Below are 25,795 nucleotides of genomic sequence, written 5' to 3'. Positions count from 1 at the left end.
AAATTAAACTGAACTATTAAATAAACTTTCAATGTTGTCAATCAGTTGAAGTTTTGTTTTACCTAACCTATCTCTGTGAAGTCTATCATATGCCTTTCAATGATAGAGATATGATATCCTTTGCTCTTGCAGTTGTGTTTTTAGCCATCTGCTTCACTGCGTATTTATAGAGATCCATGACCTTTTTTCAACTATAGAGAGCTAATCAAATAATTTTTGGTACTTAAAGCAGCATATATGCTAAATACTTGCTTATGTTGTGATTTTTTTTCTGTGGAAGTTAATTAAACTCCAAAAGAACATAAAACTTCAAATGAGGAGCAGAAATATGTGACAATGGTTATAAACATTTCAAGAAGCAACTCTCTGTTGTAGTTGAAATAGGCGGAGATCAAAAAAAAACTATTTGGTAGCGATTTTGGTAGGGTTCACGTTTTCTAAAGGGGGGGGGGGGGGTTAAAAGTCATTTTTATTTGCTTCAATAAATACATTTAATAACTCTGCAAATTTCAGGGGAGGGGCGGGGGCAACCCCCCTCTAGATCCGCGCATGTCCCTGTATGTTTTAATTCATATACAGGCAAATACATGTATATCTATACAGAATGAAAAAAAATATATAAATAATGTAAATAATTGCAATATTTAATACTTATCTATTTACATGTATATATTTTGAATTGATCTGCAATTTAGAGCAGTGTCTTATATTCATTTCTATTATTGAGTTTTGTATGTTTTAGCATGCATTATAATACGTATCATTAACTTCTTACTCAAATATGACCCAATACAAAGTACTTTTGTCAAAATACGTAGGGATGCACATTTAGACTGTACTATATTTTAGAATTGATGGTATTAGCTTTCTACATTGTTGTCATGTGTATGTTTTTTCATTATTGTTATTATTACCCAATAATCAATCAATCAATAGCACAGTGACATGTACATGTAATATGTTCCGCGATTAAATTTTTGACCACAAAATGTCTTATTTATGTATGAAATTATAATTTTTATTTTACTCTGTTTAAAAACCAAAATATAACATCATTCAACGGTATTTTGATAACTTTTTTTCCAACATTGTTTTCTGATAAATATTTTTGTATCTTTTAAGCTATTATGGAGTTCATTGTTTTGAAATTCTATTGAGCGAAAGTGTGTTTTGGCATCTGATATTTAGAACAATATTGCAGCTAGCGGTAAGCACCTACTACATTGATTTATCAAATGATGATAAGGCATTGTTCTGAAAAATAAAAAGATGTTGAGATTAATTTTAAATTGATTTAAAAAAGAAAAACATGTAATTATTCTAATGTCAGAATAAAAAAAAACAAACAAACAAACAAGCAAAATAAAAAAAAAAACAAAAAACAAAAAACAAAACAAAAAACAAAAAACAAAAACAAAAGAAAAAAAAGGTACCAAGAAAAACGATTTCTCAGAATCAAAAATTTTTGAGTGTTGAAATCAGAAAATCCATATACTAGTGCATTTTATTTGAATTTCTGATTTTAAAAAAAATCACAAAATTTTATATTTAATCAGAAATCATTTTATAATTTCAGAAAATAAAATTTTCAAATCAAAATTTTGATATGTCTTTAAAAAAGGGAATTATCATTATTAAAAAAAAATCTTTATAAATATTCAAAATTTATTTCTTGATGTCAAAGGCTACCTGAAATTTGTGAAAAAGATGTTTTACATGTATAAGAATTTCTTGTACTTATCTTTTTGATATTATTCAGCATAATGAGAAGACAAGCACGTACTGTAGCTGTTTTATTGAATACATTTTATCATTCAAACATAACCATACATTTTATCGGTCGAACAACGAAGGCATTTAACAACTTCAGCTTTAGATATTTAACAGAGGGTCTTACTACCCGGTTACTCTATAATTGCAGATTGAATCTTCATTGTTTATATTATTTTCTGATATCATATGACGATGCTATCACCATAAAGGTTAGATGGTTCATTTCAACACGTTGTCACCAGCAAAAAATAAAATGTTTATTCACCGAAAAATCGTATAATACACACCCAAAGAAATAATTTCCTTTAACCCATGAAAATGATTTCAAATCCATATTTGAATTCATATATTCATATGGAAGAAAAGGTGAATATTTATTTACGTTCATAAATCTTTACATATTGATCTGGCGGGTAGGTTGAGAAAAAGATCGGCGCACCTGCTAGTATTTGTACCATTGGTAAGTACAATTTTAATCGTGCAAGAAAATACAATTCAACGTTTAGAAAATATGTTTCTAAATTTGATATATTTCTATGAAGTTTTATTGATTGACTTTCGCGAAATGTTTTGATCTTACATGAAAATCCTTTATCTATTTGCAATTTTATTTAAATACTTTTTTAAAATAAAACTGTCTCAGATCATATCCTTTTGATTTAAGAAAAACAACAGCTCTTGACTCAGATATTTAATCCAGGCACTGCATCATTATAATATTTAATCTTCGGATGCTTTTTGATCATGTGATCAGATATATTCAACATGTTACGCTGATCTATAGAAACAAAATTGAAATCCGTAATTAAATTAGATATATATACCAGTCAATATTGCTCCTAGACTTCTCCTTGGAGACGACATGCTTTTATATGCAAGGTGAGGATAAAGTTTACCGGGTGTTAAATGTCCTAAAAAGAACTCTTTTAATGATTTAAAGGGTTCAATATGATTTGAATTACCTTGTACAATGTAAAATGTGAAGTTGATTCCTTCCATGAAGCAAAATACAATGTACAATATGTGTTTACAATTCTGCAATAAACAAAGTATAGAATAGATACACTTATTTTACTGTAAACAAGCACCATAAAATTCATGTGAAATTTGATCTGTCATGAAGAGAATGTTCGTGTGTGTGGACTGGTAATGTCATTTTTAAAATTTGATTGGACGAGTAGAAGACGATGTTTAATAAATGCACACTGACAACCTCTGTACGTGTAGCAACAGCATACCTGGACGAGCACTTTCTTATGCAACATAACAAGTAAACAAACTTTCTAGCAACAAAATACAAACCCAATGTACATTTTGCCTCGCAGGATCGGGTACGTAGAGTGTTTAGCACCAGTTTGCATAAGATGATTTATATTTTTAAATATACTTTTAGATAATATGTGTTTCATAAAGCATAATGAGCTTCAAAGAATCGCAGAATAATCCGAATTGTTTCAAAACACATTCTTCTTGTGCGTATAAAAAAAACAACGTCTATCTGTGCTTCTGTTAATGTGCAAAAATCAAATGCAATGTAAAGTACACGTGGCAAATGAAAAGTACCCCTTAAATGTATATCTGCTTTTAAAAAATTGCTGAATATCATTATTTTTATTTATTTGCAGGGTTTCAACTGACTGAATTATGTGATTTTCATTTGAATATTTAAATGTTTTAAAAACCCATCTTTGATACGAACTTTGCGTTCTCATTATACACTGTACATATAAATCTACCTTAAAGACTTAGTCTTTAATCTAATACTGTAATAACTTAAGATTAAGAAATGACTTTTCGAAATAAACGACAGGCTAATTTGTTTCAACTGAATGTATGTGCCAAGTGTCGATTAACCAATTTTCTTTCATGTTAAGTGTCCCGAAATAAGACAAATATTCTTAACTTTGAAGTCTAGATACTAAGTAGCTGACAAAATATGGTGGTTACGGACAAAGTCAAAATAATCGCTAATGCTGTAATGGAAAAAAAACTAAATTTCATTTTTGTTGCATTTTCCAAGAGGTACAGATACAATTAAGATATTCAAATGACCGGGCTGGTTGCTTTATTAAGTTTTAATTAACATATACTCGTATTATTTGAAAGTATACAGGAAATTTCTTTAAAAATACTCCCCCGAAAAACATTAAGTCTTAGTTTCTCGATTTTTAACCATTTTTATATACTTTATATATATATATATATATATATATATATATATATATATATATATATATATATATATATATATATATATATATATATATATATATATATACACGGTTAGATCAACAATAACGGCACAAAGATTTACAATGGTTCGATCAACAATAATGGTACAAAGATTTACAAAGTATCCTTTCTAACGTATTTTATTTCTAAAGTAAAATCTGCAATGTGACATTTCATAAGTTTGGTCATGTTGCAGATTTTATTAAAGAAATAAAATTTATCTGAGAGGACAACAGGAATATGTAGATTTCCCAAAAATAACAGCAAAACACTTCTTTGGAAGCAATAAATCTAGAATTTGTAAGTTTGATATTTATCAGTAATACACTGTAGAATAAAATTGATAAGGCTGTGAGCTTTAAATTCAAGGCCATAATAAAAGTTGTAGTAATTCTTTACCCAGGAAGTGAAGTGTACCGCGGGTGAGCGCTCTGGTCCACGGACATCTTTGTAGAATACGTTATATTTCCATTAGTGAACTCTTCAAAATTAGAGGCGCATTTGGTCGTCTGACAGGGACAGCATGGCGTTGCGGATAATACAAAACATGCCAATCTCAATCCGATTTTTAATGTTAAATGTATTTGTCATTCCAATTAAAGAATGGAAGAACTAAAAGACATATGTAAGAGAGCGAGAACCCTAAATTTATCATCCATTAATAAAAAATACGACTTTTCCGAGGCATGTATATTGTATTTAGATGTAGCATACGATAAATAGATACATACGATCAACAATATAGATATAAATTGATATCGTTGTCATTCCTACTCTTGATGTATATAAAGTCCACAACAATAAAATATTTCATTTGCATTTTCTTAGGATTTGTTCATCGACATTCAACATACTGTTTACATGTTTACGTTACGTTTGTCCCTGAAATCCCGCGAGATTTGTACATTTACCGACTTTTTCACAAAAGAGCTCACTAAGAAGTATAACTCTTCCATAGTGGAAATAGAACGTATTGACAATGGGCTCTTCTTCGTCCAAGCCTCAAGCTGCTGGAAGAAAACAAATGACGTCAGGTGATTGTTCTAGCAACCCCAGCGAAGATAATGAAAAAGATAGCATCAAGATATCCGAGAGTGACGTCATATCAAACATGTCACAAAATAGTGATGATACTGTGTTTGTTGCTTTTGCGAATGAATTAATTTTTCCAAATGAAAGTGAACTAACAGAAAAATATGAGAATAGCACCGTCTTCATGAAAAACTATGTTGGGTACACTAAACCTCCAAAACTATCCTGGCATGAGAAACGAACAAAGATAAAAGAGAATAGAACGTCTTATTCAATTGAAACACGTAATAAGGCATCACACCTAGGAAAGACGGTGACCATAAAGGCAGGCAATAAAGTCAAAACAAGTAAGATCTTAAAACATTTTCAATTTCTTGATCTGCGAACATTTATTATAGAACTATATTTTAGATAGAGCTATAAATAATATGTTTAAATGAGGTTTTCCCACATACCTGTCTCTTTAATGTGTAATTTCTCCGGTCAAATGATATAATTCGGATTTCCATTCAACCAAAATTTTCCCTTTCCATTTCGAAGGCTAAAATGAGCATTTTCATTGGTAAAGTATCCGTCTGTGATGGTCTTTTTTTATAATTGTTTACCCTCTCCATGCAATTCGTCTGGTGAAGTTTGCTAGTGTGGAATAATTCTATACCTCATTTTTGTGTCGTCTGTAGAGAAGAGCGACTCTTCGGGGCGTCTGTCTGTGCGTCTGTCACGTCTTACAATTACAATGTATCTTGAAAACTGTAAGAAAAAGGGATTTGATATTTTGCTCATGCATGTATTGCTTGGAAGAATGGCTTACTTATCGACCTCGTGACCTTTAAACTTGACCTTTGACCTTCTTTTGGCGAATGCACTGCTTGTCATAAGACATTCTTCTTCTTCCGTTAATGTGCCTGACTCCAAAGTTGGCCATTTTCTCACATTCCGCCTGCCTTTGACCTATTTTTCACTACTCCTAACCGTTAACGTAATATGTTCTTTGAATTTTGAGAATTAGAGCTTTTTAAACATGTGTGTAAAATCTCATGACAGTATTTATTACGTAAACAGCACCACCCATCCCGGACTGTTAGATTTTCTCAAACATTATCTTAAGTTTGTACAATGTATTGCTGTCCCTCACCAAAAATATCCTCCAAACTTCAAAAATTCCTGCAAACATTTGTTGCAAGTCTGCAAACATGCTGCAGATATTGCTGCAAGCTTGCTGCAATGAAGCTAAAGAAACCATGACAGCCTATACAAAGCCTCTGTGTTTGCAGCAGGTTTGTGGCAAGTATGCAAGAAGCTTGCAGCAAACATTTTACCATGCAAATGAGGCTTGCTGCAAGTCAGCAGCAAACACTGGATTTTCCAAATATGGAAACCTTGCTGCAAGCTTGCGGCAAACATTGCTGCAAGTTTGCTGCAAACATTGCTGCTAATTTGCGGCAAGCAATATAAATTATTGTTTTTGGCACATTTGTGCGTACAAGCAGCAAGTTCACAGAAAGCCTTTGTCTTGACCTTAATCTGTTAATTATAGAGAAAATCCACCACATGTGTCTGAAATGATGCAAGCTAGTTTCTGAAGTGTTGATAGTCTCTCTTTATGTTCCTAGACAATGTTCACATACTATTCTTAATAACAATATAATGTAATATTTTTTATGTACAGAAAATTAAAAACCTTTGCAATTACTTAACAATAAAAGTTTATGGTTAATACCAATTTATTTGAAAACATATATACATTTATAATAATTGATTTGGAACCTTTAATACATTTAAAGAAACATATAAATGTGATATTAAAATACAGATTAAAATTCATAAATAGATTAAGATTTGACCTTGCAAGTACATCAGCTACTTAAACATGCTTTAAAGAGATAATTGTTTCATGTAAAAATAAAACAAAATCAGATCTTACCAATTAGATGTTGTGTATGCCAATGTACACCTACATCCAGAATTATGCTTTTGTAATCATTCAAAATGGTATATATTCCTAACAAAATACTGAAACATCTACAACTTCAATTCAAACATTTCAAAATGACGAATTCTGCGTTGACCCCGGTACAATCTGCATTTCATTGGCTGATTTGACTTGTTTACTGTTCTTGCGAACTTCCTACAAACATTCAATTTGTTAAATGTTTTCTGCGAACTTGCTGCGAACAACAGATTGACGTGTATGTTTCTTGCAATGTTCCTGCAAACATGTTGAGTTCCTGCGAATTTGCTGCAAGCTTACAGCAATTGCTGCAATGTTTGCCGCAAGATCGCAGCTAGCGGCAATCATCTGCGAACAAGAAAATTTTCTTCCTGCCAACAATTTTGATTACTGCAAACTTGCAGCAGACTTGCCGCAGGTCTTTAGCAAACATAACAGTTTGGTAAAGGGTAGGAACCCTCCCCACCCCCATAATTTTGCCTGTATATAGTATATATAATATAGAAAATATAGATACTTTATGCTTGTTTCCTCTTCAATACTAACGTCTGATGACCTTTTCTTGCTTTCAAGGAATTTTTGCGTGGTAATCCCCCCCCCCCCAAAAAAAAACTAAACTTGTTTGGTTGCCCCCCCCCCCCAATGAGATTGCTTCCTACGAGCCTGCAATGTAATGAAAGTCGGGGGGGGGGGATCTTGACAATTCATTCTGTAAAACATATAAATCAACTTTATAGATACTCTCTTCTAAATATTTTTTTTTGAATGGTCGATTTAAGGTTTGTCCCCAGACATGCACAGGGTAATGAAGATTAAAGAAGGTGTAAATAAAAAATAAAAATAATTTAATATCACTAGAGCCAAATCAACAAAAAGCTTAATGAAGGGTAAGCACAAATTCGAAATTGTGCGAGAAAGCAAGGCGTGTGGTTACGATCTAACGATAAAGAAAAGTACATAGAGGAAGATCTTAACAAAGGTTAATCAAGCTATAAAGTAGGTAGAGATCTACACAGGACAGTTTCGTACAAAGAGGAAAATCTAAAACTCAGGAACTAAGCTATAATGAACTGTAGAGATCTACACAGGACAGTTTAGTATATACAAAGAGAAAGATCTTAACATACTACAAATAGGAACGACACCGAAAGTTAACTTATCAAACTGTAAAGAAATGTAGAGATCTACAAAGGACAGTTTAGTACATAGAGAAAAATCTAAAACACAGGAACGACACCGAAAGTCAACTAATCAAACTGTAGAGAAATATAGAGATTTACACAGGACAGTTTAGTACATAGTCAGAGAAAATCTAAAACATAGGAACGACACCGAAAGTTAACTAATCAAGCTTTAGGGAAATATAGAGATTTACACAGGACAGTTTAGTACATAGAGGTATATTTAAACACAGGAACGACACCGAAAGTTAACAAATCAAGCTATAGAGAAATGTAGAGATCTACACAGGAGAGTTTAGTACATAGAGAAAAATCTTAACACAGGAACGACACCGTTCCAGAATATATATTATTATTATTACTGCATTATTGATGTTGTGAAAGAATGTTAGAATGATGGATGACATTATTTATGCACAAAAAAATATTTATGACAAAAGAACATTTACAAAATTAACTTTCCTCAAAAGAGGAAAAATAACGATGTGTTTATTTATAAAATCATTTTTTGATAGATGATTATATGATTCATTTTTCGTATATCTGTCGTCATTCATCAAAGAGTATTATGTTTTAACATTCTTTACCACATATCACAAGATAAGAAAAAACAAAGAAAATTGAACTCAATCATGTTGAGTAAATATGACCAATAATTCCCATCGTTCAAATGTAATATCTGAAATCCGACTTCTAAGTTGTTACGATTACACATAGAGCAAGAGCTATGAAAGTTTGGAAAATCCAGCGGTTTTAATAATTTTGTTCCGTTGACATCTTAGGGCAAAGCGTTTACATCTTACACGTTTTCTTATATATCCATGCGTGACCAATGTATACAGAGTATTAAAAAAGTAAAGATGAAATCGCTTTTCATAACGAAAGCCATAAAGTTAGTAAATTACCCTGCCTGATTCGCCTGGTAGATCATAACATTCTTTATAGGGGTAGAAATGTATATTCTTATTTATGACTGGTTCTAATGTGGTAAAAAGATGAATAGTGCATTCACAGCAATTATTTTAATGGATTGGTTTTCTTATGTAATTATAAGTTGATTACTGAGTTTTCTGTCGCCTAGGCTACCACAGAAACAAGTTAGGACATAAAATTTCATTTAACTGAAACAGTATGGCTGAAATGCGGTAACGCGTCGGTTGCTCTGAATTCACTGTTACCGTGTTTAAAAGAGTTTCTGCAGAAATCAAAGAAAATTACGAAAGTTTTTATCAATCAGCCGACCATGGGGTTGTTTCAAAGTAGCTGATCAAACAGAATTTTGATCAAGAATCATCCATAATTTACCCAGTTTATGACGTGTCTAACGAACAGTATTGATCAGTTTGTCTGTGTATATCCAAAATATTAAGTCTGAACCTACAGGGGGAGGCTGACCGACACGAGGTGTGATGGCTATTTCGATAAAACCTCCAAAGATCGATTGGCCAACATACCCGCCATGCTCCATTGGGGAAAAGACAAACCAAAGACGTTGCTTTAACTATCGACATTTTTTTGTCATTTTCTATGACATGTTGGCAATTAAGTAAATTTCCTCACATTACCTGACTCTTTCTCGCATGGTAAGGGTGGCAGGCTATAAATGGCTTGAGCGTCAGTTTGAAACGGAAGTGATGCAAAGTGGGTACCTCATGACCCGTCTGGTGCATTCAATCGATGTAGTCCGTCAATAACTACACTTCATACAGGTACGTATTATCATATTTCCCAATGTTTTCATAAAAAAGTTCATGGAAAGAAATATATATTAATGTGTTTTCAACTTTCTTACCTGAAAGGTAATCTTTCCTCAAAGATAAACTTTGATCATTTAAAGGTTAATCCAAAGTTTTTATAAAAAATCTTGTTTCTGAATGTTTCTTTTTTTAGTTGCAAAAAAAATTAAAAGTGTATGATGGGTTTACGTGTCGACCATTTGCATTAGAAGTTTTATATCAAGATCTATCACTTACATCTAATATGTCTTTCCCTGACTTTTTTTATGTAATTCATAACTTTTTAAATTCTATATACATACTCTTTCACAATGTCTGATTTTATAAGATAGATGTCATTTATTTGTGTATCTGTGGTAGGTTGTCGATGACGATGCAGAAACTAGGCTCATCAGCACGTGTTTGTTGTCATGGAAACCGGATATGGCCGCTTCTGTAACGGAAAGAGGTAAGGGAAATGCACGAAAAAGAGAAAAAGTGTTCGAATTTATTCCATCCCATCGTGATCGAGTATCTGACATCTTGAGAACAAGTTTGCTAAACGCTAGGGTTTATCTGTCATAAGTTGTTACGATATTGGCTGCACATCGTGTAATAAATTTCGAATGTGAGTGTTCGAATGTGATTCTTGTTCTTGGAAGTGGAGTTAAATACTTCAGTGCAGCATTACCCATACTGTACGACATTGATCAGATTGACATGTCATGGGAATTAATTTCGTATACAGTGTTTTTTTCCCTAGTCTCTTTCTGTTGGGAAGTCGAGGGTCTGAGTTCGATTTACAACTTTACATGTACATTTTCTTGTTTGTTTGTTTGTTTGTTTGTTTTTTTTTAGACAGCTGTATATTAAGTATACTTCGATATCGTTAAAAAAAATATACGTAAAGCTGACGAAATCATAACCAAAACGCAATAACTGCTGGTCAGGTTTATCAGTCCTTGAATTCATTTGAATGCTGGTCAGGTTTATCAATACTTGAATGTATTAAAATGTGAATTGTATGAAGTATCTGCGTATATATTGTAGGGATGCGCGATTTTATCGGTATACCGGTATATCGTGATTTTTTATTGCGTGATACGTATCGTGATACGGAGACTAAAATACCGGTATTTGGTACATAATTAAAAATTCAAGAAATTATTCATTTATTTCTTTGAATTATTAAATAAAAATTACAGGAAGTCTAAAAAATGTTGAAAAAAGTTAAACTATGGCATCTAAACATGCTTTATATTATATTTTAAAAAAAATGAGAAAAGTGAAGTTATGTTTTTACAGCGTACTTGTAAGAAAAATTATAGAAATTCATTAGAAATTCTAGTAAAAATTCTGTGTAAAAATATCACGATATTATCGTGATATTTTGGGGGGGGGGAATCGTGATATATCACGATACGAAATTTTTTGCGATACCCATCCCTAATATATTGCACTATTCACATGTGGGGCCAGTGTTTAATTAGTCTGTATGAAATATGATTATTAAATATAATTTTTTTCCCATCCGGTTTAAAGAGTAGACATTAAGTAATACATTTCTAGGTCATAGATTCAAACAACTTGTGACAATAACAGAGCGGCGTTTAATTTATGTAAATTTGCTTTCAAGATGCTATGGTGTGCAAGTTGTGGTGAGATGGAAACCAAAACACTTTTTCTTGACCTTTGAATTATCTTTTCATCTTTATTGTATTATTATTATTATTATTATCATTATTATTAATTGGTATAGAAAACTCCGACAAGAATGCGCGCTAATATTTTTTCCTTATCTTAACTAGAGCAAAAATTTGGTTGTGGTGTTCCGTTTACATAGAATTTGCAACAAGGAACGGAATTAATAAAGTCTTATCTCGACCCATTTACATACCGATAATAATTTACATGTAGCTAAAAGCCAGTTATATTAATAACTATAAAACTTTCTGTGTAATCTTGATTTTAAGCAGAACTTGATCTCTACCATGTTACGTTTTAAGTTATAATTTGTTGCAATGGATTTTTGGTCTTTTTTGCTGCTGGTCTTAGTCATTTCTTAGTGTGAGTATTATCAATCGCATCATGTTGTTTAGATTGATGAATCTAGAGATGCTCTTGAATACGGACGCTTACGGTTTTGATGAATTATCGATGAGTTAATCGTGTTCAACCCAATAGCTACAAAGGGTGTGGGGTATATTTTGCGTTGCTAAGCTAGATATCAGCGAAGTCTTATACACGGAATGATAATATTCATAACTCACCGCTACATTTGCGAAACATATTTATTAAATATGTCATCATTAAAAAAAATCACCGAGTTGTACATGTGCAGCAAGTTAAAGAAAGACTACCTTTAAAAAAAAAAAACTAGTCAGACAACTTATTTAACTGATTTAATTAGTTTATTTATTTTATTCAGAAAATTTTATACATATACATAAAAAGTAAACACTGGAATAATAAACTTTTTAAAAAGACTACCTCTGTGTACAGATTCTGTCTTGTACAAGTTCAGTTAATTCTGGTACCACGTTTTGTGTATGGATACGGTTGTATGGGTTTGTTTGCATTAAATTCGCATTATCAATTTGTGCTCATCGAAGTAAAGCGACTGGTTAGGATTTTTTTTAACTCCATCACATAGTGACTCGACAGTTTCTTTTGTCACGCGTTCCAATAAATGATTATTCATGTAGGCGTGGCTGATGAATGTTAGAGCAGTGTCTATTAGATTTTTAGAGCTAAAGAAATATATTAACTGCATAGGAGACGAATCCCAATATTACTTTAATTATATAATACAAGTTTCAAAACTTTTTTCCCTAGGCAGAAATGGAGTTATTGCCCGTAGTCCACTAAGTTGCTTTGCTTCCTTTAATTTGATTGGCTGAAAACCGAATAAAATCAACCAATATCAAAGCGTTTTGTATTAGGTACTCGTCTAAAGTGTTTTGAAATCGTCAAGGCGGTTTCCTTTACACAAATCAAAGAAACATGTGTACCTACATGTTGTGCAGATTTAAATTGACGTTGTACGTTTGAGTGAACTTAGTTCTCTTCAACCTTGACATGTCATCGCCAGTAATATTAGCAAATGAGTGGTAATGAAGAAATCAACATGGCCGACATACAGGAATCCGGACAAGGAATAAACAAACGAAAACAATGCGAGTCCTTTACTATTGACTTTTCTCAGGGCGGTGGACAGAAAGAGAATTTGCAAGACGCCTTTCTAAAATTTAAGAGAGATAAACAGGTACAGAACCTATTCCGTTAGGCTCGTGTATTTAAACATCTTAAAAGTGTAAATATTAATCCTGATAATATTTCCATGCGTAGATTCATTTTTCCAGTGATTAATTTGTTATCCTGTACTTGCTGAGAGAATTAACTGATATAGTAATATTTTTTTCTTTTTAAATCTTATCAGACTATAATTGTAAAGGTATGCATAGTTGTAATTGTCTAATTGTTGAAGAATGGTGTTGGTATTTTGGATAGTGTACGTTCACTCAGGGACCCATATATAGGTCCCTGGTACACTGTAAAGTAATTTTAAGATGCAATTTGTGTACTAAAGGCTGTTGTACCTATATGTAGGCATTTGTAGTTTGCAACTCATGTAGGTATTTTAATAGTTTACATTTCCAACATATAACACTTCCTTTTTGCTATGCTTGTTTTATAGGATTATCAAGAAAATTGTTGATGGAATTGGTTTGATTGTGTGAATGTAAAACAATTTTAATGTTCCTTGCATGCATATATGTATGCATAAATTCCTGATGAGTAATCAGACTTAGCATTGTACTCTATAAAAGAGGATGAATAAGACATTCATTAACAAATGAATAGATGTTAATAGATGATGATTGAACTGTTGTGGAAAATATGATAGTATTTGGTCATTCACCAGATTTATTAGTTGCTATTTGCATGTACTGATGACTGGAAAGTGTAATTAAAAGCAAAGTATCAAATGTTTATGGGGGAAAAAAAGTTTTTTTTAATTTGTTGGTTATTAAGTTTGATGTAGATTGTGGACAAATATCATTCATTTTTAATATGACTTTAATGTATGTTTTAGTATTCTTTTTGATATTTTAAACTATTGTTGTAAGGTTTATACTATTGCTGGAAGTGGACTATGGTGATATTTGACTGAACCACCACTTAATTGTAATCATGAATTGATAATGATATAGAATTGCCTGTGGTAACTAAAGTCATTTTCATTGTGAATAACAATGAGCAAGTCCAGTAAATATTCAATGTATCATTTATAAAATCAATAAGTAGATTAATTTCCTGTCAGCTTTTTTATTGAGGTGGGTACTGAGCTGAGGAGAATTACATAAACCCTGGAAGCCTTTGTGTGTTTTCCATTAGACTATGTTGCTTTGATATTTCATTATTTATACTGGGGGCCACAGAATATGTATGTATAGATGAAAAAGCAGGACCTTTAGGGAGGCATTGTCTCTTGATTTGGGGTCTGATTTCTTGTTATTTGTTACAGTATCACTGTTTTACCTGTTCTCCAAATTATATATCACACAAACATACAGTACATATTTCAATAATTTTGCAGTTGAAATAGATGAAAACATTTTTTTTATAGCTGACCACTGAACTAAAAAAAGAAACTCTTATGTGATTTTCTGATTATCAGTTTGTTAGATTATCACTTTTTAACTTCTTAAACAAAAACTATCATAACCAAGTTTAAAGAAATGGGGGGGGGGGGGGGGGCTTGAGGTAATGAGCAATCAAATACATGAAACAAAGTGCCCTTCTACTTTTCATTCAGAGAAAATTACATAAAAGAAGGTTTTTAATGTAGATCAGCAAAACTAGATGAAATAATTGTTCTGTAGTGGTGGATTAAAATGAGACAGAAAGGATCTTAACTTGTTGACGTTTCCTTTGTACAGATGATCACAGCCCTCGATGGTCAGGACAGGGTCACCAAAAGATTGTATATGGGGAAAAAATTACCCCCCCCCCCCCCAAAAAAAAAATGATTTGAAATATCTCTTTGTAGCTAGATTTCAACTTGTCAAATTCATAGCAATATCTGTGTTGAAGATTTTGGGGCTATAGTTGCTTAGTTGTTAAGGTGTAGAACAGCATTTATTTACTTTTAACAAAGTTTTAGCAAGCTTTACATTTTTAAAAAGAAACAGATATTTCCTTATTTGATTTTACTAGCAAGGAAATAATAAACTTTTTGTTTAGGCTTATGTTGTGTTTTATCATGTTTCATTGGTCTAAAAGTATATTAATATTTTCACAAGTAGCTCTAAAGGGAATTTAAGGGTTTTAGAATTTGTCTTTTGGTATAAATTTTTATTTTTTCCTATAGATACATGTTGTTGAGAGTAAAATACAGGTAATTATGGGTCACCAGTTTTCAGCGTACATTTTGTTAAGTAAAATGTTAACCTGGTTAAGTCAACAGAGGTGGCCAATTTTAGTATCTCTACATTTTTATTTTGTCTTTAAAAGGTGCAGAAATCATGTCAAGACCAAAAAAACTAGTGTATAAGCACTTTTAAGTGGTTTCTTCTCTGTCCTTCATTTTTTTTAAATATTAAGATATCGAGAGGCCTTTACTAATATTTAAATTTCCCTGAAAGTTATTTTAAGAGCCCATTGATCCTTAAAGATAACATTCAGGGGCTTTGAAAGAAAATGAAATGGGAGATTAAATGAGATTACTTGAATTTGTTAACCTCCAGTGAATTTTTCTATTAATGCATGCACTTGTGGTAGTCAACATTAGTACCATTTGCTTTGGTTTTAATTTTGCAATTAAGGATTTGAAAAGCTTCTGCTAAAAATGATTTTGTGAATCCATTTGAATTCTTCAAAATCTCTTTGAAAGTTTTAACTGAGACACTGATTTTCCATTTGAAACTACATGTATTATGATTTTCCAGCTCTGGCATGAAAATGAACATTGTATTGAAATTTAACTATCAACCCATCTCAAACATGTTTTACATTCAGTTGTGATATTCCAAAAATGTTTCGGTCAATATCAATATTTTTACACCAAGCAAGGTATAATTCTGACATAGCAATTTTAGGTGAAATGACACAAAGGGGAGAAAATGTGTAAGAAAACTATGGTTCTTCATTGATTTTTTGGAAATAAATTGATTCTCTTTTTTGCCTTGGAGGATTGATAGAGAAACTGTATAGAGAAGTCAGGTTCGCTAAGTAGGAAGTTGTGTGGAGTTTGCTTTGGCATGTAGTGATTGAAGAATGGTGTCAAAACCTTTGTGAAATTTAATAGCTTTTTCTGCCTCAGTCTTGCCACACTGAGACAGGGAATTCATACTTTGCTTTTGAACATAAATAATTTCCATACATAATGAGAAAGGCACAAAAAGAAATGATAATCAACTTGAAGAAGGAAATTCTAAGTGATGTGTTTTACCTGAGATGACAAGGGCTGATCAATTGCACAATAAACAACACTGTTGAACTTTTTTTTAATGTTTGATCCATAATTTGGACAATTTCTTACGTTACTATATGATTGATGTTTTATGGAGTTCTTTTTATGGAGGTGTTGGTGATCATTCCCCCCTGATGGTGACCGGTGGATCATGTGAGGGTGAGATCCCTTGGGAGGTAAAAAGCGCTATACCTTTGTACAATTTATCGATCACGGTGTGGTACCATTATAATCCGGTGTTGGCACTTCTTCCTTTGTTATCTCAGTTGACAAATATTTGTTACAAACAAAAGAGTTATCTCTTCTCTCCTGATAGATTTAATGACTTTTTTTTAAGCTCAATACCAGACCTCTTTGAAAGGACCATGTCCAGGTATATCTAAATGGTATTGATTTCTTGACCACTGCATTCTTTTTTTGTTGGTCCGATAATGAGTGGTGAGGTGTTTTCTTTGTTTGAGGTATATTTATTAATATTGGACAGTTAAAAATAGAAAAACAAATATTTTCTCTTTTTACTGAAAACAAATATTGTTACACAATTTATGAGGCGCTGGTTTAAATTTGAGAAACTTGGAGAATTTTTCTTTATGATTCAGAGATGTTGGTTCTTTTATCTGGCCGAGAGTGTGCGTGACTCGTGGGAGATTGAAAGTCCCCTTAACCATGTACAGTCAACAAAGTTGAGATTTATGGTGTTTGATTCAGCACTTCTGAGGTTTTACCCTTTTCATTTTTTTTGTACTGATAATTGTGCAATAGAAATGAATTTTGAAGAAGTACATGTACCTGTAGATTTGTGTGTAAAATTTCCAGCTCGTACTAGGCAGGACCCCTTTGTTTCCTGGTTGTATTGATCCTGGGATCAAAATAGGAGACATTGTCTTTAAGAAAATGCAGAGTCAGGTTTAGGATCAATATTTTGTGTTACTATTGAGATGTGGTGGGCTTAAACTCACAAATATATGTCTTGGTAACTGCTACCTGTATTAATTTAGGAGTTTGTGTATACAGTGCTTGAAAACATTATTTTTGTATTATGTAAGATGGGGCTTTAATTCATTTTTTTATGTTCCAGGTTATGCTTTGAAATTTTTTTTTGATAGCTGGTTGTTTTTGATACAGGAGGTCTTTGTTGTAAGTTTGTAACATTCCAGATACAATTCCCCTGTTGTGCTTTCTCAATATCAGATAGGAGGACTTAAAACCCTTCTATCACAAAACTCTCTGTCCCGTGGAAACTCTAACAATACTGTGCTCTCGTTGACTTAAGTCTGCAGTTGTTGAAGCACGTTTAATGACGTTTGGGTCAATATTGACTGGGAGATTTTCATAGCGTAATATACCTAGCGCTCAAACATTTCACCTGATCCAAAGAGTAAACGAAGCTACGCTTACCCTGCAACCATTGTTGGAGAATTTCATTTTAAAGAGGAGATGAGTAGAGGTTAGCATTGAGTGGTGAGAGAGACCTGTGATTTTTTTTATTTGAACCCTATTGCTGAAATGCTTAGAGGATGTTATACTGTGCTTGAGGACTTGAGGTAATTCAGTTCAGGTTTAGTTTTTTCGTAAGGAAGCCAAATAATAATTTTTTCTCATTTAAATGCAAACTTATCCGGGTATATAATGGGCAGGATTGAATTTCTGCTATTTTTCCCGGTGATTTTTTTCAAAAGTAGCACTGGTGCATTTCAAATTATGCTTCCTTTAAGGAAAATAGATATGTTTAAATTCTGAAAATAAGTTTTTTTGAGGAGAAGATGGATTTGTAGAGATGATTGTGATAGTATGTAAGAGGGCCACACCCTGTCAGGTGATTGTAAGGCAGGTAATGTGTAAAATGCAAATTGTGCATTATACAAATGTTTGATCTTTTGCTTTGATGTTGCCTTTATTTGAATTGCTTTCTTCTTACAATGAATGTAATTTATCTTCATGGGGACTGAGAAAAAAGTCATTTCATTTTGAGGAATATTTTCCGTATCATACCTTAATATAGTTAATAAAAGCTTTTGTACTACTTGCAAGTCAAGGTCTTATGGTAATTCTTAGAGAGCTATGTTGATGGAAGTTGTCAAAGGATTCGATGACCATGCTTTTCTGAATTAATCCAAAAAGAAAACACAAATTTGGCTTGGGTTGGGGTCTAATTTTAACTTGCGTGTGTGAAAGAAAATTGACTTTCTACTAAGCAAAGACACAAAGACAAGTGTCAATGTTTGTGTGTTGTTCATTTAAATTTTGTGGAGGTAATATTTGTCTATTTCTTAACCACCCGGCATACAGTCCCAATGTTCTGTTGATATTTTACACAAACTTTTCATGTGTTACCTAGATTCTTTGGTTTTATTTGCACAAGAAATATTTAGAAGGGAAAAAAGGATGATTTATTTGCAATGTAAATGTGTATCATGAGTTGTGTACATGGTTTATAAAATTCCTTTGTAGTGACACATTTTAAAACTATACAGGTGAAATATTCATGTGTAAAATGTGATTTTATAGGGGTTTTACGGGGCACATTACCTGATTTTCTATCTCGTTATCTTGTTAGTGATCTTCAAGTGGGAAAGGTTTTGTTACAGGTGTGTTTCTTTGTTTAAGTTTGTGGGTTGCTATCTTGATCACCATTAAGTATTTGAATGGACAGAATTTTCATTGATCATTTCTAAGTATAAAAAATTTTTGTGTCATATGTTAGCTGATTATAACAGTTTTGAATAACAGTTTTTTTTCAGAAACTATTTGCATAAAACTTAATTTTCCCATTGAGAAATATTGTTTTTTTTTTTCAAATCACCAAAAAGTATCTTAAGTTGAGCCATACAGTTTTGGGAATTTTAATCAAGTGTTGTAAGTTATAGAATTAGTAATGAGGAAATTTTAGACCACGCCTCACAATGACAATTTGTGTCAGGCAGTCAGGTGTGTTTGAAGTGGAGCAGACGTTTGATCTAAAGATACCTGTATTAAGTAGCTAGGGGACCCAAGCCACCATATGCCATTAGAGAAAGAGCCATGAGGGGGGAAAGACAAGGTAGCTAATGAAAAGTTTTTTTAAAAAAGCCTTCATCTTCATTGATGTATGCATGTCTATCTTGTGAAGACTTTATGAAATGCTCATTCAGTTGGAAAGTTCATTGTTGCTTGGATTTGAATCTGTGTATATCTGTTATCTACTGTTGTCAAGCAAAGATGATGTCGTTGTGAAACCTTGTATATCTTGGACTGCTGCTGCATGGTAATAACTCTACCTATGCATGGTTAGATTCTGTGGGGCCATATTGCATGAGAAGGGTTAGGAATTGTATTACACAAGTTATTTATTTAGCAACTCTTTCTCATGAACTAGTCAAGCATGTAACTACTTTATGCTTGGCAAATTACTTGCGGATTTTGAGAGATTTTTCCTGTACATTGCGTACTAGGAAGGATGTTTAAACTTGTGTGTCACTTTGAGGGTGAAAAGATAAATTTATGTGACGTAGAATCTGTTTAACGATGTGATCTATGGCTATGCAGTGGGAAGAGAGCAGTGTCGATTTGTTAGACTTGAGAATAGAAAGGTGAGATTTGAGAAACTAAGGTTTTAATAAAGTCATTTTCTCTGCTTAATCCTGTTCCAAAATGCATGATACTTTTTGAAAAGAATGCCCTGTTACACTTGGAGTTGATTTATGAAATTTGAAATAGAATCTCTTGTAGGGTATGTAGAAGTTATTGATATGAGCTTTTCTTGTCATTTAAAAGATTTGATTTTTAAAAAGCAGTGGTCTGATATTAGCTCTTTAAGTATTAAAGTGTTGGCTACAAAAGGAATATCTGTCGCTATTTGTGGACTTATTTTCATTCCATGCATTCATTATAACATATTTCAAATCGGCTTTCTTGTGATTGAATGCTTTTTTGAAGCCCTGATTGTCTATATCAAGGGTACCACTGAGTTGTCTTATTGATTTTTTTTTTAACAGAGAAATAATTTCAAACTGTTCTCAAATTGTAACGGTCTTTGGTTTTTTTTTTCATATTGAGTTTTAGAGTTTGGGAAGATGAATTGTTTTACTGGTGATAAGGGATAACTCACACTAGTTTGTTAAATATACAAACAGAAAATTATTTTGGAAAATACATATTTTGCTGTTGTTTTACCTTGACAAATTTCCTCATTTATATTAGATTGTAATATGTCTTAGTCAGTTGGAGGATTTTTTTATGGGATATATTTTTTTCATGCTTGAACAGTGATTGATAAGCGAAACATAGTTGAAAACTAGTTTTGCCGCGCTCCCGTGAATAAAGCTTGCGTGGCATTGCACACCAGTGTGAATTGCCATTGGTACTTTTTATAAAGTAAATGTAAACCAAGTATTGTTAAAGCATAGTCCCCTGAGATTGTATTTGTATTGTGTAGTCTCTTTATTAACTAGCACTGCACTAAGCACTGATTTATTGTGATGGATTCTGGTGGCATCTTACCGGATAGCATTAGAATGATCTGCCTCTTCTAATACTGTCAGGTAAAGATGTCCTCAGAGTTCGCTAAATCGACCATATTCTGCACTATACACCTGCACTATTACTCATCTCCATGTATTCTCTCCATGCAAACAGATGGTGCCAGATCGCAACATAATGGTCTTAATTATTCATAATTTAATTTCATATTGTAGTAAAGGTTCCATTTGTATTCAGAGAAGTGAGAGAAAAAAATCTTTTTTCAACATTACCATAAACTTTCAGATCTAGGGTTTCATGGCTACCATTTTGTTTGTTCTGTTTTAGATTCCCTCTGTGTAATCAAGGCATCATTAATGGATCATTTTTACTATAATATTTTGACAGTCCTTAGATGTTAAGTGTCAGTTGGTTCAAAATCAACAGAAGGATATTTTTTATCTGATGCTCAGAGTATTAAATATATTTTTGGTGAAAAACAGTTTAAAAATATATTGATTTTTAGTAAATTGTATGATTTATGGATGATGGTTTGATTACACAGATGATAGTTACTGTCCTACATCCTGGTATTATCTTTCATCCAATGAAATGATCTGTGACATCTGTACATGGGAAGGTGCATTTTGCCTGTTGTATACTGTTGTTGGAGATTGTATACACTGTTACTAGGCACCGGTCAACAGCAACCCACAGATGAGGAGGAGGAGGCAGAGAGGAACTGTTGCATGTCCTTGTTTGTATGTTCTGTTGTGATGGATTCGAGTATACAGCAAGTGGCATGTAACACTGAGGAAATGGATGAGGACTGCCAACCCTGCATGATACCCTAGTTATATTCTTAGTTTTGATTTCGGGCCCTATCTGATACAATGTATAGTTTCAAAACTTATAAATTGTCAGACAGATCTCCTATTTGTTGTCTGGTATGAACAACACCAGACTTAGTGTTGCAGCAACTTAACAACCTTGCTGGATGGTCAATAGTTAGATCTCTCTGTCTTTTATCTTTCTCTCTCTTTCCATCTACATCAAAAACATAGATACAGATAAAACATATAAAGATTTCCTGTTGTGTTTAAAGTGTTCCGTTTTATGTCAAGGGAGTGAAAGCAAATTGTGGTAGATTGAAATATAGTTTTGTGGCAAACTAGTGTTGGAGTAAATAATTATATATATATATATATATATATATATATATATATATATATATATATATATATATATATATATATATATATATTTACATTTGCAAATGTTTTCTTTTATATAACACTATTAAAAGCAACGTGTATCTATATGCGTATAAACACGGGTTCCTCGCGTCATAAACGTTCGACGTAATTTCTCAGTGACGTCATAAAGGGTCGACGCGCAATCATTAGATCAAGCTTGCGCCGTTGAGTTTGAAAAAATAAAACATTTCACGCGTTAAAGATTATAATCAGGCTAATATATGATATGAATAAGTCACAAATGTAAATATAAGTAATAAGGCATCATTTTTAAACATCTATCGGGATATAAATACGGGTTGGTACGAGATCAAATTTACCATAAAGCCCTTCGGGCTTTATGGAATTTGATCTCGTGACCAACCCGTATTTATATCCCGATAGATGTTTAAAAATGATACCTTATTTCTTAAATATATTCTCAAATCAATGTAATTCCAGATATTTTAATGATCCACAGCCAGGATTAAAACCAAAATTTTATTAGAGAGAAACTTTTCATTTATTGCAAGTGCTTGCTATTGAAAAAATTGAAAGACATTTTCTGGAAAAGCAGAACATAAGAATCTTTCATTTGATACTAGAAATAGGAGTGATCTGCATAATATTTTGTTGATAACTTTTTTATGGGGCCTTTCTAGTAAGGGTTTTAAACTTTTACTGCTTTCTGGTCTATCTAGATCTGGCAGGCTATAGAACATGTATCCTGAACTTGAGGGTTTAAAAAAATATTTAAAAAGATCTCCACATTTGATATTTGTGTCCATAAATTGAAAAATTTTTCCTTTTATTTGAAAGTACACCATTTTATTGTTGTTTTTGATTAGACATGTTGTAGAGAGGATGAAATATGGTAAAGTGTGGCCTGACAGTTAAGGTTGTGAAAAAGATTGTACTTTAGAACTAAAATGATGTCTGGCCTAAAGCCAGGATTTTTATTTCGATTTTGACTTTTAGCATTTAAACAGGCTGCAAGATTAGGGAATTTTCCCTTTTTTTTTCATAAATTTTCATCAAATTTAAGATATTATTTGCTTTGCAAAACACAGGGGATTTGCATGTCTACCTGTGATTTGCACACAAAAGATATTTGAGGTTTTTGGTGTATAAGATGTGTAAATTTGGGAAATAGGATAGAAAGCATGCTTTTTTTGAAGCAAAATGTACTTTTAATGAAAAATGAGTGAAAAATTGTACAATTTCATGACCTTCCTATCACCTCTGTATGTTATGTCACTCATAAGTGTGTGATATAAACTATTGCTGGCGCGGATCTGGCATTTTTTTCCAAAGGGGAGGGGGGGTGTCCATCCCAATCAAAAAAAAAATTCTAACCCAAAAATTTCTTGACAAGCAAAAAAAGAAAAAAAAAGGTTAAAATCCAATTCCCAAACATGAAAAACACCTATTTCTTGCTGGTGATGGAGGGGTCCACGTTTTCTTGCCGGGGTGGGTGGGAGAGGGGAGTCCAAAGTCATTTTTTTATTTGCTTCAGTATATACTTTTTAATAACTCCACAAATTGGACCCCCCCAACACACATCCCCCCCCCCCTTAGATCCATGCATGTATTGCATTTGCAGGGTGTAACTCGATAAGGGGTCTATGAAGGGCTTTAACATTAAACATATCTTGCCTTATTCCAAGGAAAAAAAAATATTTAGAAGTTTTCAAATTCCTAGTAGGTGACAGTCAAAGTTAGATTTTCAAGAAACCTTGCAGAATCAGTCTCTTCAAATACTATTCATCAGCCATTTAATCATATTAGTGAATCAACTGATCATTCCATTATCGATTCAAAGGAAAACACTGACAACAGATGACATTATTAAGAATCAAGTCCTCAGCCATGTTAAAATGATGAGTTGAAAATGTCAAATTGATAGATTATGTAAAATGTTTATTGCTAATTTGCTATTCTCATTTGTTGTGGGATCCATCAAATCTATTCTTTACCTCCAACTTGAAAGGTTTGTCTGACAAGACAATCTATTGGTTTGAAGAACAGAGTGGCTCAAATTAACAATATAAATTTATGCAGAAAAGATCTATCAGAAATGTTCTCATCCATAATTACACTGACTGCAAGAATTGAGTATTGGTGCATATATTTAATGTATAATAAACCATCTATTAAAAGCTGGGATGATACACAATTAACAGTGGGATTTTGTGGGGAGATTGATTAAGTGGTATTTGCATTAATACTAATATATAACATTTTCTGACTGTTTGATAGATGTAGATTGAGGCATTTTGTCTAGACTATCCTATACTAAGGTCAACAGGAAAGGAAGGGACAACTTTCTACCCTTACATTGGTTCTCCAACTGGAAGGCTAGTTATAGCTGTGATTTGGTTTAATGTTCTACAGTATTCATTGAAGATACTGGGATCTAATTGAAATTTGCATTTTTAGAGTTTTTAAGCAAATATGCTAGAAAAACAAAAAGTCATGAAACATCTATTCATCTGAGTCTCTTGATTTGTTAAGTATATTGTAAGTTTTGATGATACTTGGTCTATCAGATCTGAGCATTGACTGATTGTTCTGTGTGTGTCACTCATGTTGCTTTGTTTTCAGTCATCTGGTTTCAAGGGAATTGTTCCAGGTGATTGCTAGAAAATGACTTTCATTATGTTCAAGAATATCATGTTTTGGGGTCCTCTTGAAAGCTCAGCCTAATGTCTTATCGACCATCTGTTCCACCAAGGCTAATATTTCACTGATGCACCTCAAATAGGAAATTTTCATATTTATCTGAAATTTTAATGAGAGTTGCTGGATCTGTTAATTGCTTTGCATGTTTAATTAGTTACAGTGGAAACACTGATTGGCAATATAGATACATACTACATTGCTCTTCTATTTTACATAATGAAGCATCGTCTATATTAACAATATTCAGGTATATGTTTTCCTGCTCTAGGACATAGAAATTGCAAATAAAAAACATTTTTCTCAAATTTCACACTAATAAAGGACAAGAAAGGGAAACAGATTTGTTTAGAGGGAGGAGCTAATTCCTTCGTAATAGTTCAGAGCTGTTCACCTCATTATAAGAAATATAAACCTATAACTGTCACCCCGTCTACTGACCAGACAGTCACAAACACTGTCATTGCCATGTCCCTAATTATCTCCCTTTGTTCCCAATTGATCATTAACCTGACTGATTGAGCTGATATTTATGTATATTTGTGGTGATAGTATTTTGCTAGTGTCTCTGTTCTGCCAGGTCATTGATATCACTTTGCCTTGTCATTCATGGAGGATGCAAAATTCTTGTCATGTGGAACAAAACTTTCAAAAAAAATTAAACTGTTCAGAAAGCAATGAATAATGAAAACTCAGAGATAAAGTACATAATCATATATAGAAATTGTTGTATGTTGTTTTAATCTGGATTTTGATTTTTCATTATTCAGCAACTGTTCACTTCTAAGTAACATTTTCACTACACATTGATATGAATATGACTAGAAGATACAAGTACCAAAAACCATGATGCTTCTGTAGCCAGTAGTTCAAAGATCAGGTTTATCATGGTAACAGTATTGTAATAGGTTTTGGGGACCATTTTAAAGTGGTTAATATGGCAGATATGGTGGAGAAATTGTTGAGCTATATCAGCTTATCTTACTGAGGTTATCTTTATGGAGGGGGTCTTGTGTTTGCTGGAAGGTTTGATGACAGCAGAGAAACGATTCTTAACAGAGGTTAATCATGATTTACAGTTGTCT

General features: G+C 32.6%; 1 protein-coding gene across 1 annotated transcript in view; it reads left to right on the top strand.

Annotated features, from left to right (window-relative positions):
• Nucleotides 1–12,814: 12,814 nt before the first annotated feature.
• Nucleotides 12,815–25,795, top strand: part of LOC133205756 (uncharacterized) — a 44,771-nt gene continuing 31,790 nt past the window's right edge. The window contains exon 1 of the mRNA XM_061341627.1: nt 12,815–13,149. Coding sequence (XP_061197611.1) covers nt 12,988–13,149 — 162 coding nt within the window. The 5' untranslated portion in view covers nt 12,815–12,987. The remainder of the gene's footprint in view (nt 13,150–25,795) is intronic.

Source organism: Saccostrea echinata, unplaced genomic scaffold, assembly GCF_033153115.1.
Source record: "Saccostrea echinata isolate AGI-Se365-2 ecotype Australia unplaced genomic scaffold, CSIRO_AGI_Sech_v1 ptg000054l, whole genome shotgun sequence".
Taxonomy (NCBI): Eukaryota; Metazoa; Mollusca; class Bivalvia; order Ostreida; family Ostreidae; genus Saccostrea; species Saccostrea echinata.
This window is presented reverse-complemented; position numbering and strand designations above follow the sequence as displayed.